Genomic DNA, 18,691 nt, shown 5'->3' with positions numbered 1-18,691 from the left:
TCCGAGAGTCATCAGTGTACACAAAGGTACCATCGGAAAGTTCCATATGAAGGTCGTGAAACTGAAGGCGATACAGCAAGGCTGGAATAATGTCCTTAGGGTGTGAAAGATGGCCAAGGTGAACACGGGCCACCACATGAAGCCAAGGTGGTGAAGGGTTTACACGCACCATGATAGCTGCAGGGAGCATGAAGTTAATGAGCCGGAACAAGAGCCAAAAGTTAACTCCAGGAGGTAACAGAAAGAAGTACGCATCCCGTACTGGTGATCAAAGGAGTCATCGAAGGAGGCATAGGCTGGGTGGCCACGCATGGCAGACAAACGGCATGCATACCTGCTGAGGAGAAAGTGACGGCGATAGGGCAGCAGTAGTTCGGCAGCTTCCTCATACACTCAACTGGGCTAGTGCAAAAGGTGCCAATGGCCAAACAGCTGCCACCATAGTGGGTAGTACATCTACATCTACATTTATACTCCACAAGCCACCCAACGGTGTGGCGGAGGGCACCTTATGTACTGAGATGGCGTAAGAGGGATGGACACACAGATGCATAAACAAAGCACCCATAGTCTCGTTTCGAATGGACAAGGGACCGGTACAAACGGAGGAGAGTGCTCCGATCTGCACCCCAGGAAGTACCATTGAGGACACACAGGACATTGAGGGACTGCGTACAATGTACTGCCAGGTAACACATGGGAGGACCAAGAGAGTTTCCTATCGAGCAGGATTCCCAGGAATTTTGCAGTTTCCGTGAATGGAAGAGTAACAGGACAATGATATAAAGATGGTGGGAGAAACCAATTGCGACGCCAGAAATTCATGCAAATGGTTTTGCCAGTAGAAAAACGAAAGCCATTGTCGGTGCTCTTTGAGTAAAGACGATCGAGACATCGTTGAAGACGCCACTCAGTGAGACAGGTCCGGGGAGAATGCAATAGACGGGGAAATCGTCAACAGAAAGGATGCCAGAGATGCCTGGTGGGAGACAGGCCATGCGATAGCAAACAGGATGACACTCAGGACGAAACCCTTAAGCGCATATTTTCCTGGATAAAGGTGTCTGATAAGGGAGAAGCCACACGTACCTTGAAAACTTGGTCTTTTAAAAATTCCTCAAGGAAATGGTGCAGGCAGCCACAGAAGCCCCACGTGTAGAGAGTACAGAGAATACCAGTCCTCCAGCCGGTGTTGTAGGCTTTCCCAAATTGAAAAACACGGCCACAGTCTGGGATTTCCACAGAAAACCATTCAAGGCATGGGTGGACAAAGTGACGAGATGGTCAGTTGCAGAACGGCGCGCTCGAAATCCACACTGTGCAGTGGTTAGTAAATTGTGAGACTCGAGCCACCATACCAACTGGGCATGAATCACGCATTCCATCGCCTTGAAAACACAGTTGGGTAGAGAGATGGGGAGGTAGCTAAAAGGAAGATGTTTGTCCTTACTGGACTTAGGTATGGGTATGACAGTGGTATCACATCAGCATCTATGAAATATGCCCTCTGCCCAGATGCAGTTGTATGTATTAAGCAGAAAGTGTTTTCCCACGAGAGAAAGGTGCTGCAATATCTGAATTTGAACAGCATCTGCCCCAGGGTGGAGGACTGGGATGAAGTGAGAGCTTGATCTAGATCCTTCATAATAAAGGTAACATTGTAGCACTCACGATTCTGAGAAGAGAAGGGTAACACCCGAACATCCTCCACTCATTTCCGATATATGAAGGCACGGTGATAGAGGGAGGAGCTCGAAATTTCCGCAAAATGGCGGCCCAAGGTGTTTAAGATAGCAATAGGGTGCACATTGACATCATCTGCTATTGTCAGGCTGGAAACTGAGGAAGGGATCTTGGTCCCAGAGAGCCACTGGTAGTGAATGAAATCCAGCTAGCTTTTTTGCTATCCCAAAGAATGAGACGACACTGTGCATGCATCTATTTATAATGAATGCAGTTTGCCATCTTAGCATGATGGTCAAAAGTGTGGAGAGCACGTCTCCGCGAGAGAATTGTGTTACAGCACACCTCAGTCCACCAAGGGACCGAGACATGGCGAGGTAAAGAGGAAGTGCGAGGAATGCAAAGTTCTGCAGTAGTAAGGATAATGTTTGTAAGGTATTCCACCTGATCATCTCAGATGGGGAAATGTTGTTCGTTGAAGGTCACCAGGGAGGAGTAAAGCTTCCAGTCGGCCATAGTAAGCTGTCATTTGGATATGCACTCACGTGGGGTATGAATCAGCAAGCGGATAGCACATGGGAAATGGTCACTCGAGTAGGTGTCGGAAAGAATGGATCACTCAAGACGATGGGCAAGCTGGGTAGTGCTGAGGGATAGGTCCAAATGGGAACAGGTGTGTGAGGAGTCTGAAAGGAAAGTGGATGTTCCTGTGTTAAGGCAGAAGAGGTTAAGTTGATTAAGAAGGTCAGCCTAGATGGTACCTCTCAAACAGGAGCAGAAAGGGGTGAGGTAGCTACCCAGTAAGCTGGAGGAAGTCTCCACTGGTGACATCAAATGACAGAGGGATGTAAATGGTACAAAGGGAAAAGGTCAAGTGAGGAAGGAAAAGGCATACTGCAAGAGCTTGAAGACAGGTAATCAGGGAGATGGGTTGACTATGAACGTCATCCTGTATCAGCAGCATGACTCCCCAAGAGATGGAATGCCAATCTCAGGGGACAGGTCAGAATGGACTTTGAAGAAATGTGAAAGCTCAAAACCATCGTGAGGAAGCAATATTGTTCCCTGAAGGCAGAGTACAAGTGGACACTGCAATTCTAAAAGCAGCCATAAATCCTCTTTGTTGGATCAAAGGCTGTGAATGTTCCATTGGAGGAGAGTCATGATGAGGAAAAAATGGAAGGGTGTCACCTTGGCAGCTGCTGAGAGCCAACCTGTGAAGACTCGCTGCTACAGGGCAAAGAGGCAGGAGCAGCCTGCTCCACGAGGTCCACGGAAACGTCCGCTTTCTTCTGCTGTCGGCCTGCTAAGTCCAACGTAGAACAATGGCTGCTTGTGTGCACCGCTGAGGCCGGCTGGGCAAGGGTATCGTGGTGACACAGTCGAAGAGGATCTTCGAGTCAGCAAAGGAGAGGACCGTTTGTCTTTGTTGGACTTCTTCGAGCCTTTCCGGTGGGCAGAGGAATACTCAGGTGTTGGTTGGTTGGAGGGATGTACAAAATCTCCATGGGAGTATTTCGTATGTCCTTTCCAGCCTGCCAGTTGTGTAGCTGATGACTTCGCCCCGTGAGGTGAGAGTTTAATGGCTAGTTGCAAAGCTGGACGAGAGGATGGCGACGCTAGCATGACACTGGGCGATTTCACAACCACAGAGCTGAATTTGAGGTTGCATGTCTGCTTGGCCATGTCCTTCGTGGAGAGACATGTAGCAAGAACAGTAGTGTAACTGCCAGACGGTAGACTGCAGAGTTTGCAACTACTAAATAATTTATTGAGCGACCAGGTAAGGTACTCGTACTTTTTCCTTTCTCCAGGTTTCCTCGACAGCCCGTTTAATGAGATACATGGGACAATCTCGAGAGGAAGAGGCATGGTCGCCATTGCAGTTGATACAGCAGGGAAGGAGGAGGCGGAGAATAGCCCTTGTGCATCCCTACGACAAGTTACACATTTGGCTGGGTGTTGACAAGACATTCGAATATGGTTAAAACAATGATGGTGGTAGCAGAACATCGTGTTTGGCATGTATGGTCAGACTGTGGTAACTTCATAGCCTGCTTTGATCATGAATGGAAGCACCACTCTATAAAAGGTGAGAAGGAATGTGCTTGTAGGCACTAAGGAGGCATCTACCTTTTTCTTCACCCAATGGACAGCAATGACGCCCTAATCAGAGAGGGATGTTTGGATTTAGGCCTCAGTCAGAACACCGATCAACCTACAGTAAATAACATCACGGGAAGAACTAAGATTTCTTTGGGCCTCAGCATGAACAGGATAGCTATGGAGAAGCGAAGTGGCAAGCAGTTGTGCTTGAGGATCAGAAGTACTCTCCAAAAGCAAAGTGCCATTCCGTAAACAAGAGTAGGAGTTCACAGGGCCGGTAATGCCATCAGCACCTTACTGAATAATAAACGGATTTGCCATTGCGAAGGACTGACAGTCTTCAGTACGTGAAACCAAGAGGAACCGCGGTGCAGCTGTGAGGGTCTTTGAATTGGGAGCTACATTCTGTTTACGTTTAGTAGACGTGAACTGCAAAGATGATGATTGGTTCATTGCGAGAAAATCCCCCATGATTGCCAGCATCTCCGATGGTGTGCTCCTTCCAACTGGGAGCCCCCTTTACAAGATGGTGCACTGGCCTTAGGTGATTGTTCACACCTCCTGAACGCCTGACAGAGGGATCAATCGGCAATTTGGGAAAGTAGCAGCTCAGGCAGTCACCTGGCTTGTACCAAGGGGTACGTGCAAACTCTACCAGTCGGCCTGGAGCTGGGAATTTCATGTTACCCAGTCACCTGTTACGCATCAGACGTGTGAGATGGTCTTCAGGAGCGCACAGGAAGGAAGAAGAAAAAAAGAGGAGCCTCGAACACCGAAGCCAAGGAAGGATAGGAGAAGGTGAACGAACAAAAGGAAAAAGGAATGAAAAACAGTGGTGAGACTGTTCGTATATCAGATACGGACAGTGTGGAACAGTCCCAAAACTATCCTGGACGTGTTCCCCAATGGAGGGGAAAAAGACTAGCAACAGGAGACATGCAGCAGGGAATGGAAAAGATGCCACGAAGGCTGGGGCCAGGTGGTAGCCAAGCAGAACCCGCTGGGGTCTAGAGACCTGGGGACCACCAGAATCCATCTCTGAAGCCATTTTGTCCTTCTTGGATGATTTCGATTGCTGGGGGGAGGGGAGGGTACGAAGAGACCCCTTCCTGGTGAGGAACGCCGAAGGAAGATGTTGCTTCTGCAGCTGGAGGTTGGGGACCCATGTGCCAGTGTGTGTAGGGAGTCAACATTCCCAAAGTGGATGTGCGGGAGGCAAGAGGGGGGGGGGGCTGCAGCTACCAGGGGAGTGACCTCGACTGGCCAACGTAGAAGGCACAAAGGGCGAGGGTAAGGTCTGTATAGAGGGTGATGTCGTGACAGCAGTAGCAACTGTTGCCACCACATGAACAAGAAGCAAACATTTTTTCTTGGCATACTGATATGTGACTCATTCAAGAGTCTTGTATTCCCAGCTATTCTTCTCTCTTTGAAAGATGGTGCAGTCCAGCAAATGGGGGAAATAGTGCTTGCTGCAGTTGATACAGACAGGAGGAAGTGCACAAGGAGTGTTCATGTGCAACTGACGTCCACAATCTCTACAGAAGGGCATGGCGTTACAATTGGTGGACATGTGCCGAAATCTCATACATTTGAAGCACAGTATGAGATGGTTATCATACGATTTCACATTGCACTGATACACCATTACTATGACCTTCTCAGGCAACGAATCGCCTTGATAGGCGAAGATGAAAGCCCCAGTGTCAACAGTATTGTCTTTTGGTGCTCACTAGACATGATGGACGAAATGCACTCCCTATTCCTCCAATCTGGAACTTCAGTCGTTATCTGTCTGTAAAAGGAGGTCGCCGTGGAAGATACCGTATGCAATACTGAGACTTATGGTGGAGTGATAGTTACAGCAATGCCACCCAGGTTGTCACAGGTGGGGAGCACAGCAAATGAGAGGGATACCATTTTAGTCAGGACTGAACCACTTTTCACTTTCGAAATCATTGCTGATTCCCTAAACCTGCATTAAAGGTGTTCAACAAAAAGAATAGCTTTTGGTCAAAAAATAATTTCCGTTGGTCCTAGACCAAACTAAATGCTAGGTGGTGCATTTGTTCCCATCTCTTCGCCATAAATTTCTTACATGCAATAGCTAGGGAAGGAACGTGTTGAGTCATATCCAGCCACAGCAATGGCAAGCTGGCTGTTTGTCTATTGCTGAGAGTACCTGTAACCAGCCATGACAGGTATAAACTCCTTGGAAGATGCTGTGAGTTTCCAGCGCAGGCACCAACAGTGTGATTCGTGGGTGGTAAGGGGCCCCCACCGTGAAGGAACTTGACGACACCCCCACCCAATAACTGGATGGCTACCATGTTGGTTTCTGGGTGAATTACCTTTTGCTAAAAAGGATGCGTGCAAAGACAAAGGCAAAAGTGGAACATACACCACATTGAGTGACTTTACTCACACAGCCCAAACTTTGGAAGAGGAATGGGAGGTCAAACAAAAAAGGGCTACACGTGGATTGAAAAGTTGTAGAAAGTGCCAAAACAGATACAAACTAGTCTCCAAAATCATAAACCAAATCCAAGCATGATCAGCACCAAGGAGACAACACAATGGAAAGGCAGAGGGGAAAAAAATAGTAGAAAGGAGTATTTGCAGCACGAAAAGGGAAGTAACACTGCAAGCGTCGGTGTCCTGTGTTGGCTTAGCAAAGAGTTTGCGTGAAGACTTTATATTTTTCCAACTACCATTCTTATACAAAATAGGGCAAGTATATGAAAACGAAAAAGGTTTTAAGTTTTACAATAGATGGACAAAGAAAGAGCTTATGCTTTGCATTAACATGAACATAAACAGGATAAACAAGTTGCTTTAGAAAATATTTTCTTTAACAGTGAAAACTCACATCTGCTGAAGGAAAAAATTTTTTTGATATTGCTTGACGCTTAGAACGAAAGCAAGTTGAAGTAAAAAGGTGCTGTGCATTGTTTCATAAATCATGTTTGACGTGAATCAAAGTTTTCAAGACTCTCTGTTTGTGATAAGAAATTACCTGAGTGCAACCTTACAGCCGGGCGCTGTGGATGAGTGGTTCTAGGCGCTTCACTCCGGAACAGCGCTACTGCTATGGCCGCAGGTTCGAATCCTGCCTCGGGCATGGATATGTGTGATGTCCTTTGGTTAGTTAGGTTTAAGTAGTTCTAAGTCTAGGGGACTGATGACCTCAGCTGTAAAGTCCCATAGTGCTTAGAGCCATTTGAACCAGTTTTTGCAACCGTATAAAATACTTACTGCTGCGTTTCCGCAATTATATAAAATATTGTTTGTATTGTTGGTATATTCATACATTTTTTGGGTGAACCCAACGTTTTAAAATGTGACGATACTTTTTCCTGGTCTTTCAGTCCTCGGCTATGAAGAGCGTTTTCCTTACTATCGCTATCTGAGACTACACCCACCAGTGTTAACGTGGGAGAGATGGGAAGCCGAAACCAGAAGCGCGAAATGGTCCAGTGGAACAAATACCAGGGGCGCAGACGCTCTTTCTGTGGCTGCTACCGACTACAGTTCATCCCAAACGCTGCCTATTTGGCTCTCCCGGCCAAAGCCGCTGAAAACAGCTGCTACCTGAATGGTGGGTCACTGTTGGTCGCATCAGGTTTCCGGTGACGCAGTTTTATTAGGTAGCTTTGACCAGTGCTAACTCTTAACAGAACGGTCTTTGAGACTTGCGAAAGCTGAGCAAAAGTATTCAAGGAGGGGATTCTCAAGACAAGAAACCCTCCCTCGCCTCTTCACACGAAGGGTGACGAACACACTTCTGATAGATATGTAATGCTCTCTGAAATCGGTCACGTGAGACTGGCTGCCTGTCACCATCTCAAGGGTATACATGGAGAAGACATGCTATGCTGAGGACCCAAGTTCCATTCCTTCTACTGCTAGGGGGTTTCCTTGGTGTAACAGGGTGCACTAAAGCTCGTGGTGCCAACTGAACAGTTACTTCAAAGAGAAGTAGCTAAACCGACGAGAAGCGGGAGATAGGTGTGGTAACCCCATCATGCCCGTCCAAACCGCTTTCAGAGGATAACACGGTAGTCAGTTGGTTCCGATTGGCTTGTCACTCACCAGAATGGTGATCCTTTATTTTCTTTTTCCGGACAGTTCTGTTTTTGCTTCGGTATAAATTATATCTATCACTAGTTCATTAATACTAATTCAATATTCCTAGTTCATGAATCGCGATTTGTGTCTCTCAGTCTCACTTTCACTGTTCAGTCTTGGGCTAAAATTAGTGACGTTGTGTTGACGTTATGTTTAAACACACCGTCATGTGATAGCGATGTTGCCTTCCTTTCAGTTGATGTCCAAAGTGAATCGATCTTTACTGTAATGAGCTACTGGAGACCAGTCTAAATCAGTTTAATAGTCGTAATGCCCTTTGGAGGTCACGCGAGAATCTATTATCCTCCTGAGAAAGGTGCTATTGTGGATGGTTGGGGCAGGGATCCTTTACATCATAACGTTCAGCAAACAACCATTGAGCTCCTCGACAAGTTGGGACTCGATGAGGCGGCAGAGCGTTAGCTGCGGGGGCGCACGTACCAGTGTTCATGGGCAGCAGCTTGTCGTAGCCAAAGAGGCTGGTGGCGAACTGCTCGTACTCGCCCAGCACGTCCGAGTGGAAGGCGCGCGACGTAAGCGTCAGCACGTCCGCCTGCTGCTTGAGCGCCTCCACGATGCGGGGGTGGCAGTGGCCCTGGTTCACCGCGGAGTACGCGCTCAGGAAGTCATAGTAGCGGCGGCCCTCCACGTCCCACATGTAGACACCTGCGAACAAGCCGTGCGCCTGCTCACTCGAGCTGCAAATACTTCAATTGCAACACATCCATTTCAAGAAAAATTGGAATTGCGTTAGTCGTAAATGAATACAAATAAAGATTAATGCTAGTGCCTGCACCACTCTTCACTAGGACAGTTGCCCAAGACGACAAATACAGGCGTCTGCACATTATCACATGAGCAAAGCTTATCACTTCTTTTATGTAGTCTTAATATTCTGAAGTCCACAACTCTGCAAAGGAAAAATCCTTTGTAGTTTTAGGAGCCAAATTCTGATGCCCCACATGTTAGACAAGGTATACACCCACAAAAACCAGCCCAAGGAATCATCAAGCTGCGACCCACCATCTACGTAATGGTCTCAGTTTGGAATTTGGTGAGGTAGAGTCCACCATTTCACCTTTCACCCCCATCCCCCTCCCCTCTCCTCTCCTCTCTCCTCTCCACTCTCCTCTCCACTCTCCTCTCCACTCTCCTCTCCACTCTCCTCTCCACTCTCCTCTCCACTCTCCTCTCTCCTCTCCACTCTCCTCTCTCCTCTTCACCCTCCTCTCTCCTCTCCACCCTCCCCCGCCCCACCTCCCACTATGTGCTTTGGGTATCACAGAGGCCTATCGTATCAGCGTTTGAGATGACTTACCCTTGCCTCGGCAGAGTGCGACTGGCAGCGGGTGGTAGTTGTGGGCACCGTACTTTTCCTCCCTCTCCAGCACTTGCTCCGTCGTCAGCTTCTGAGACATCTTCGGCTGGGCTGCGGCACTTGCTGCAACACCAAGCAACAAATTTCTTCTCTGCTACATAAAAGGCAGAAACTCAATAGGAAATGTGGGTAAAAGGTGACACGGTAAAATAAAAATCTAAAAGGAACACACTTATATCGCTACATGAGAAACGCTAATACGAATAAGTGTACAAGACTGTTTCACAAATATGACAGTGAGACACTTCGGATATAGGTAAGAAATTAACATCGGAGTGAGACTAAAAATACAATTTCTTCATCCGTCGACTGCATCTATACATTATCTTAGCAATCATGGCCTGTATGCTGCGAATCTGTCCAAAATCAAAAGACAGACGAATGACGATTTTGCCTGCAACGGTGTGGGTCTTGCTGAGATATGTTGTTGATGTCTCAGTGTTAAGGGAAGATGTAGAACAATTAGAAGCGATGCTAGCCCATATGCAAATCACTTTCATCTCTTCCTGTAATACGGAATTTCCACCTATACTGCTCTCAAGAGGAAGCCAAATATAAAATTGCTTGGCGAACTGTTGCTAACCAACCTTATGGTTGAATACCGAAGAAGAAGAAAAAGGTGAAAGTGGGTCACTCCAGGGCTAAATTATGTTACTCTATGCGCTCTACAAAGGTGCAAAGATACTTTTGACGTATATGGAAAAATCATCTAGGATGTTGAGCCACGTCTTGTCCCTCTTCAGTTTCTTCTATACGATTGACGTTCCAAAGTCCCTGATGGGATCTTCAGGAGTTCAGTTAGCTGAAGGCCAGAAGATCCTGAAGAAGATCCCAGCAGAGAAGTCGAAATATCTATCTTTTAGAAGAAACTGAAGAGGAACATGACGCAGCCTAACATCCTAGATGATTTTATCTTCAATGAGAAGGACCAAGAATGTCAGCACACTTATATTGTTACTTTTCATCACTATTCATCACATGAATTCTTAACACGTTGTACAGAAGTAACTTAGGTATAAGTTAATGGACCATGCGTGATTACGCTCAAGAGGCACAAAATGTAACATCGCCATTAAAAAATGTCGAGGAAATCATGGTATAACCAGTCTTGGTCTCGTTTAGAGTGATACACAAAGCTACTTACATGTAACACGGTTTCCATGGTATGTAAATAGTGAAATAGTGTAATTTCATGCTGTCGACAGCTGTGTCAGTCTGCTACCGCCATTTTTCACCGCAGCCTACTGCATATTGATGCACAAGAACAGTTTAAAAGAATTGACAGGTTAATAACCTCTTACAATTGTTGATGGAACGTTGCATAGAAAGAGTCAGTGGGATTATATATTATGTGCGGCGATTTAGAGGAGACTAAACTGCAGATGCAAATGATGGTGGTGGTGATTATTGGTTTGTGGGGCGCTCAACTGCGCGGTCATCAGCGCCCGTACAAAGTCCCAGCTTTTTCACAGTCCAATTTTTTACGCAGTCCAATCCAGCCACTGTCATAAATGATGATGATGAAGACAACACAAACACCCAGTCCCCGGGCAGAGAAATTCCCCAACCCAGCCGGGAATCGAACCCGGGACACCGTGATCCAGAGGCAGCTACAGAGGAAGGTGCTGTGCATGTACGTTTCATCGAAAAAGCTTTCTCGCTAACGGGAAAGATGATGTTTCTACGGTCGCGTTAACAATTCGCCAGGTAGCCGGTCCTTTAAGTTATCGTATAGCCACGTCTGTTTCTCGCACGTTACGCTTCCCTCGCTGCTCTGAAAACACTAAAATTTACTTCGCAAATTCCTGTGCTGCCCTGGATGATTACTGTTAATACAGGGAATCTGAAAATTATTTTCCTTGTTTGTACCAAGTTCATAATATAACAATTTTTCATCTCTTATGATACGCCAATAGAATCTGTTAGCGCTCGCCCACTATTTCGTCAATGACTCCAAGATCCCAATATCTTTTCACTATTGCATCAGTCGAGTATTTCGTATTGGCATACTAAGGGGCACCACTACATTAAACTACAGCTATAAAAAAGGGGGCGGGGCATCACTTCCATTTCGGTGCTGATTGCTGCACCAAAATATAGTCATTCATCTTTGGGGCACTGACCGTGAACTGAATTCCGTTCCTTGACAATGTTGTGCATCTTCATGTTTGCGCGGCGTAAAGACTGTTCCATAAAATTTCGGCGGTGCAGCCGCATGGATTCATGCGGCTACGCGCCCGAAATTTTGTGGAATATTTTATGGAACTTGACAATGCTGTTTCTTCTCGAAATAACCTAGACCTTATTAAGGTGTTCTGTCATATGGTTACTGATTTACCTTCCAAACTATGTTAGCTTTCGTAACTTGTGTACAAACAAACAAACTCGAAAATGAACGGAAAACTGTGTAGCTGGTGTATTTAGATGCTGTTAACTGCCGCTTCTCCTCTGTACAGTATCTTTTATCCATGGGAACAAAACTGTCAGGTATTCTTTAACTGTTAGTTACCAAGTCAGCATCTCCTCATTTCCATAACAGCAATAATTACAAATTATCAACGTATAACTGAGAAAGAAGACAATATGGAGACTAAAATACTGAATAAGTTTGAATGAAAGATTAGTCGAATCACGTAGAGACCCAATAGCACGTACAGAATTGTGTAGAAAGCACAAATAAACAACATAGTTTAAGCATGTGAAGCTCGTCAATGATTTCCGTTGCTCTAGGCATAATTTACCTGAAGACAATTTCTAAAAATTGAGGAGCAATAATCTTGTGGCTGTAGAAAGTGGTGGATTTCATTCCGGCAAGTATTTGAAGCGCTACTATACCGCAGTAATTGGGATACTTCAACAGTTCATACAGCTCCATAAAATTTTCGTTTATTATGGTTAGACTTACCCGTATCAACATTTTCAATGACTTTAGCTTTTACGGACACTTCTTGCAACATCTCTCCGTGATTCCACAATTTCACTAAAGCGCCGCTGGCTAACGACCTCATTCATTCAATTATCTGTTATAATGCAACGATAAAAACACATGCACAACGTTTACAGTCTGACTGGTGCAGTGCGTCTGCCAACGAAGATGTTTGGATTAGGAAAAAAGGAAGGGAACATTGTCTCGTGTAGGAGAGTGAAATCTTTACAATGGTTTCAATAAGTATCGGCCTTGTGTTCTAACTAGCCTAGCAGTTTCGTAAATTTCAACACTAAACGTTTGATGTTTTAACGTTTCTCGCTCTACGATAATCCGTCGGTAAAAAATTAAAGCAATAAGTGTAAAAAAAATCTATCTTCAAGGCTTTGTTTCCATGTGACAAACGTATAGCGAAACGAGATGGGACAGTGTTGACTACGTAAAATAAAATGCTCCGAAACAACTGACACAGCTGAGGTTACAACAAAAAAATGTTTTACTTTTGAGCAGTTCCAGTATAAACATCGTGCAAACGATGTCTGTAGCTCATTTTACTCCGCCACTAAAATGGATATATCAAACTGAATTGATCTGGAAGATTGAGCATTTAGACGGGACAGGAAAGTGCCATTTGTATTTAGAAAGAACTGTGAGTTTTGTTTCCTTTTTTACTAATAATTTTGCTGCAGTCGTTTTGTACAAAGGTACCTACAAATTTCTCTGCTACGGCCGTTATGCTTAAGGGTGCAGTTACTAATTAGCTGAAAATAATTGTATCAGCTGAAGAGACAAACCTAAGTCAACCTTATATTTCCTTTCAAGGCTGGCTGGGTTAAGTGCAAATCATCCTTAAATTCCTGTTTCAAAAACAGGTTAGGCTAGATGCAAATCTTCTGTGTAAATCCTGACTATTAAATCAACTATTTAAAAGTGGAGCTAATCCGATAGTAAGCAGTATTGCAGAAATAACACTGCATGTAACGTGCAATGTTCTTAACAATGAGATCTAAGAGCCACTTGTTTGAATTTTTTGCTAACGTACAGAGAAGAACTTTTGTACTCTAATTGGTACACTAGATCTGAGTCAAGAATCGTTGGTGAAAAAGAAAAGTTTTAAACACTGTTTTCTCATCTTTTATTACAGCAAATACTTGAAATTTCTTCCATAATGTTCGCTACAAAGCGCAACAAACATAGAAGCAGCTTAATCACGGCATCTATCCTAGATAGCTAGCCGCACAAACCCCCGCGGGCTTGTCGCTGACAGGCCTTCGTATGGCAGTGATAGTTCCACAACGGTGCATTTCCGACCTATGGTCAGCTGCAAAATTTGGTTCCATCCACGTATCCTACGCTGCTCTGACCTTAACAGGTTTTTTTCCACAGTTAGGGACACCAACATTTTGTTACATTAATTTTTTCGCATCTATGGATTACCCAATTTCACTTTACAATTTAGTATAGTTATCAGATTCAAAACTAACAGTATAACAAGTATTTCGCAAGCATATTTCAGCTCACTGTTCGATCTGGTATCTATTCACGGCGCGCATACAGATCAAGCACAGTTACGTTCTAAGTTCAAATGGCTCTGTGCACTATGGGACATAACATCTGAGGTCATCAGTCCCCTAGAACTTAGAACTACTTAAACCTAACTAACCTAAGGACATCACACACATCCATGCCCGAGGCAGGATTCGAACCTGCGACCGTACCAGTCGCGCGGTTCCGGACTGAAGCGCCTAGAACCACTCGTCCACCGCGGCCGGCTATGTTCTAAGTGCCTAATATATAAAATAATCTTTTCCGGTGAACACAACAACCAATTTTCCGTACGTTGGACAAAATTTTTTACGGCATCCATTACATATAAGTACGAAAATTAGATGTCTGCACGAACCGAGAACCGAGCGAGGTGGCGCAGTGGTTAGCACACTGGACTCGCATTCGGGAGGATGACGGTTCAATCCCGTCTCCGGCCATCCTGATTTAGGTTTTCCGTGATTTCCCTAAATCGTTTCAGGCAAATGCCGGGATGGTTCCTTTGAAAGGGCACGGCCGATTTCCTTCCCAATCCTTCCCTAACCCGAGCTTGCGCTCCGTCTCTAATGACCTCGTTGTCGACGGGACGTTAAACGCTAACCACCACCACCACCACCACGAACCGCTTGAAATTCACAATTTCCTGTGGTGTTCCGGTAGTTACACTGCGATCATGTTTATTTTCAGCGTCACCAATACTAGAGTTTACTACTTATTTCCTCTTAAATCGTAACGGCTGAAAATATAGCAGACGGCACCTAACGCCGATCACAAGCACAGCACGCGCTTTCATTGTGGTAACTTCTTTTGTCTCCTCCATAGGACAGATGTCAAAATACTACCTAATACATTTGTGCGACTCAAGAACATAAGTTGAATTAGGCTACATTTTCTTTTTTCTTTTTTTTTTTTTTTTTTTGTCTGAGTGATAGCATAGCCACCAAGTTAATATGTTCAACCGACTAAGCAAGTTGAAATATCAATTTTCCACTAGTTCCACCACTATCTTCATGTCAGAAAACATTACATATCTTAAAACATATAAGTAACATATGCTTGTAACTTCCAAACGACGCAAGATGTGCTGTTACTGGGCAAGGTTGTGGATGGAATTTGTCTTCCTTCTCAAAGAAACCATCCTGGCATCCTCAAGTAAATAAAAAGCTTTATGGCCGCACTAGGTTTTGAATCCTACTTCTCCCAACTGCTGGTTCAGTGCCGTACCACTACGCCATCTCATCACTATCTCAACACACAACTCCTCAAAAATAAGACCCTGTAAATTCAGATGCTAGCAGAGTTTTAATGAATCCAACAAAGTTATGTTCATAATCTGTTATCATTGATAATTTCACCAACGGTGTACAGTTTTTTTAGCAGCAAGCGACTATTAGACCTCCCAAACTCTCAGGTTTAACAAAAGACAGAAGAATTCTTAACATCCGCTTATTTCCGCCTTTCAATAACATTTACGCCATACAATTCTGTGGTAAAAAAATTTGAAATGTTTTTGATGGTCCTAATACGACGTTGCATATGTTAATATACTATTTATGATGTAGGAGACCGTGTTTTATTTCCTTCAGAAACCAATAACTATACTTTACATCTTAACTTCTCTATGTAATGTAGAGATTTTGTGCGAAAATATGAAAAGACTCCTACATAACAAGTGGAACCGTTTTAAAGTAAATGTTTGTCGAAGAATTTTACAGACGCTTTTGCTCTTGCACAACCGATGTTGCTGTTTGCTTCCGCAGCCAATGAATCTAATTGAAATGAAGGTCGCGGGCTAACTGGAAAACATATCCAAACTGTCTCCGTCTCAAGAGCTAAAATGCAAAATTATTTTACAGGAAGCACATGATAAACCAAAGAAATGAGAAAACAGCAATAAACTAGAAACAAAGTCTTTGACGATTTGTGCTCAAACTTTCGTTTATAATCTCGAGCGGCGTTAAAACTAAACTTTTAGTCACTGTTATAACGAAAATGATCAAAGTATTTGCAGGCATCACTCAGCTCAAATAAACAAAACAATGCACTGTTCAGAGACCTTACATGCAATGTGAACTTTATATGAAGATACTGCAGTTTGACTGTGCCTAAAGTTCCGTAACAAAGCAGGACATAAGCTAAAACCACTACTTTCCTATTACTGCAGAAGATCGACTTAAATAAAAAAACAACATGCGATTTTACGCATAAATCAGCTTGCACATTTTCTTTTGTTCAGCTCATATTTTCTGCTACTTAAACATATTACACGGAAAGCATTTTTTTAAAACTGCGATTCAATATTTCAGAAGCAAGTATGATACGCAGAAAAAAGAAGTGTATGCTGTGGGCAACACATGTAATTTGTCTTTACCTCAGAACGGGAAGAAACTAATAAAAAGCTCTGAACGATTTGCAGAAGCGACAAAAATTTCTTTTTCGGAAACTATCATTCATGATTTTTTTTCTAAGACTGGGGCCAGACACACACACACACACACACACACACACACCTGTATTTCTTCTTTTCGAAGCTGTTGTGACGAAGGCCTGCTAGCAGACACAGCTGAACGGATTAGGTGCTCTTTTGGTAGCGCCAGTGGAGTGGAACTGTCAGATCACAACACGTGGGACAGGTCCAAGAACAGAGATCTTAAAGTGTATCAGGTACCAATTGCCAGGAACTCGTGCTGCCATCTCGTAGCTGCAGTAGCATTCATCGACGTCACTTGTGTGGCGCTGCGTCCGCGAGTCAGAGACGTAAAGCAGTAAAGTCTGTCATCGATATTTACTTCGATTCTTGTAAATCAGTGGAACAGTACTAGTTTTCAGACTTACACCAATTAAGAACTCTTAAGCAGTGTGTCTACAAGCGAGAAATACGATGTGGCAGTGCCTATGTTGTTCAGAAGCACGATGCAATGTTCCTTCCGCCATGCACTCTTCTGAACAACTCAGGCACTGCAATATTGTACTTACCCGCTGACACCGGGCAAGCAATTAAAATGTTTCTCCTATACGGAAATATACATAATGGATGTAGGACTACAGTTTGTTCACACATGGTTGACGACATACGCAAGCTTTATTCTGACGGTGAAGTGTGCTCGGATAGCTTAGGGTAGCTGGTACGGTAGCTCAGCGTGTTCGGTCAGAGGTCTGGTTAATCTGTATGAATTATTAAGCGATGAATTTGAAGGGCTGTCACGTGATATCTACCCAGAACAAATGCTGAGAACAATGAATGATAGGGAAATTCTTTTTAAAAAAAATCGTGTATCGCTCGCGATAAGCGGGAAATTCGGGTTCGAGTTCCAGTCCAGCACAAATTTTCATATTCGTCGTTCCATTAGACAGCTTGTTGTCCATGCTTGCAACTGCGAGTCAAGCAAAAAAGATTTATTTACTTTATATGAGGTACTACGTGTATATATATGAGAAACGGCATGACAATGCCAACTGTTTCCCCTCATTTTAAAAGCATGTGTGAAAACAGGCCCACATTATATATATATCTGCGCTCGTAGATATGACTTTCTTACTGTCCGAAATACAGTTTAACATAGAGTGCGTCGACGTTACTATTAACATAAAACATTCTTATTGCGTGAATGATCTCGTTCAAGTGGGGAGAAAGCAAATACTTTTGCCGACAGCTGAGGTGAAATTTGAGTAAGTAAAGTGACACATGATAAACCAAAAACCAAAGATAGATGCGTAGCAAATTTCTCCAGTTCATAAAAGTGGAAAAACTTTCTGAGAAAAATATTGCCTTTGAGAACCAAACGTCGAAAAGAAAACCACAGTAAGGTTTCAAACGCAATTCTAATAAATGTATAACTATCTAAATTAATGTAGTTTTGCAATTTTTCCACAAACGCTGAGACAAATACGCGTTTTAGTATACCCGTGAATAACAGCTAGTCGTCAGATAATATGCATGTTACAGCAGTACGAGTATAGTACTGATTTGGATCAGCGTAGCTGAAAAGTTCTGAAGTGGACGTTGGAAAAGCTTTGACAAACTTTTTTTATCCCTCACTTTGCATTAAATAAGCGTCCTTCGTGATTTACTGGAGCAGTTTTCCTGTATCCCCACCCTAAAATTCTGTGATTCCCATCTCTTCGGTACTGGGGTGTAAGGCGATCGTCAATCGATAAAGAATGAAAGAAGGAAGATTAGCGTTGAGCATCTTGTCGATAATGAGACGACTAAAGACGAAGCACAAACTCAAAATGGAGAAGGAAATCAGCCGTGCCCTTCGAAAGGCACCATCCAGCCATTTAGGTAACTCACACAAATCTAAATCTGGATGACCGGGCGGGGATTTGAACCTTTGTCCTACAGGACGCTAAGCTCAGACAATGACGTCTTTGTGTTTAATTACATGTATTATGAGATCAAAACACTTTAGCTAGTTTCCTAGGCTCTTATATGTTGGTTAAATGGTCTAAATAAACACTCAGAATACGGGCCACTAGCTGTCGTAAGATCGTGGCTAATGTCAGGTTAGTAAAATTTTTCCCCTGATTCACGTTATACTGAATATTTCAAAATGTTCTTTTGGTGATTTTAACAATCTTTAAGACCGTTGTAGGTTTTCTTGTATTTCTTCTGTGAACACGCTCTAGAAACTTTTGTGGAGTCCACACAAATGAGAGAATATTGGTGTAGTTCTCTCAGAACAACCATGGCCGATTCTGTTCCAGCGCAATCTTCCAACTAAACTATCTCCGTCTCTGATGATGTCTTGTTGACCAAACCTTAAATTCTAATAGTCTACTTACATTGCTCACTAGGGTGGTTTTGATGGCCATAGTTACGACGCAAATAACTTGTTAAGTATATTTCCATCTTCGCAAGTTCGTGTCTTCGCAATTACTAAATTCGCTTCTTCCTTCATAGAAGCGACTCTTGGTACTGAATG

General features: G+C 43.8%; 1 protein-coding gene across 2 annotated transcripts in view; it reads right to left on the bottom strand.

Annotated features, from left to right (window-relative positions):
• The window catches only part of LOC126262880 (ornithine aminotransferase, mitochondrial), an 89,523-nt gene that overhangs the window by 13,220 nt on the left and 57,612 nt on the right, over positions 1–18,691 (bottom strand). Inside the window, exons 1-3 of one of the 2 annotated variants that reach the window (XM_049959767.1) lie at positions 16,277–16,413; positions 9,236–9,358; positions 8,359–8,583 (exon numbers count right to left, since the gene is read on the bottom strand). In XM_049959767.1, the coding sequence (XP_049815724.1) occupies positions 8,359–8,583; positions 9,236–9,335 (325 nt within the window). In that variant the 5' untranslated portion in view covers positions 9,336–9,358; positions 16,277–16,413. Of the gene's footprint in view, positions 1–8,358; positions 8,584–9,235; positions 9,359–16,276; positions 16,414–18,691 lie in introns of those variants that run through there. The other variant, XM_049959758.1, reaches the window with a different exon arrangement.

This window comes from Schistocerca nitens, chromosome 1 (assembly GCF_023898315.1).
Source record: "Schistocerca nitens isolate TAMUIC-IGC-003100 chromosome 1, iqSchNite1.1, whole genome shotgun sequence".
In the NCBI taxonomy this organism is placed as follows: domain Eukaryota; kingdom Metazoa; phylum Arthropoda; class Insecta; order Orthoptera; family Acrididae; genus Schistocerca; species Schistocerca nitens.
This window is presented reverse-complemented; position numbering and strand designations above follow the sequence as displayed.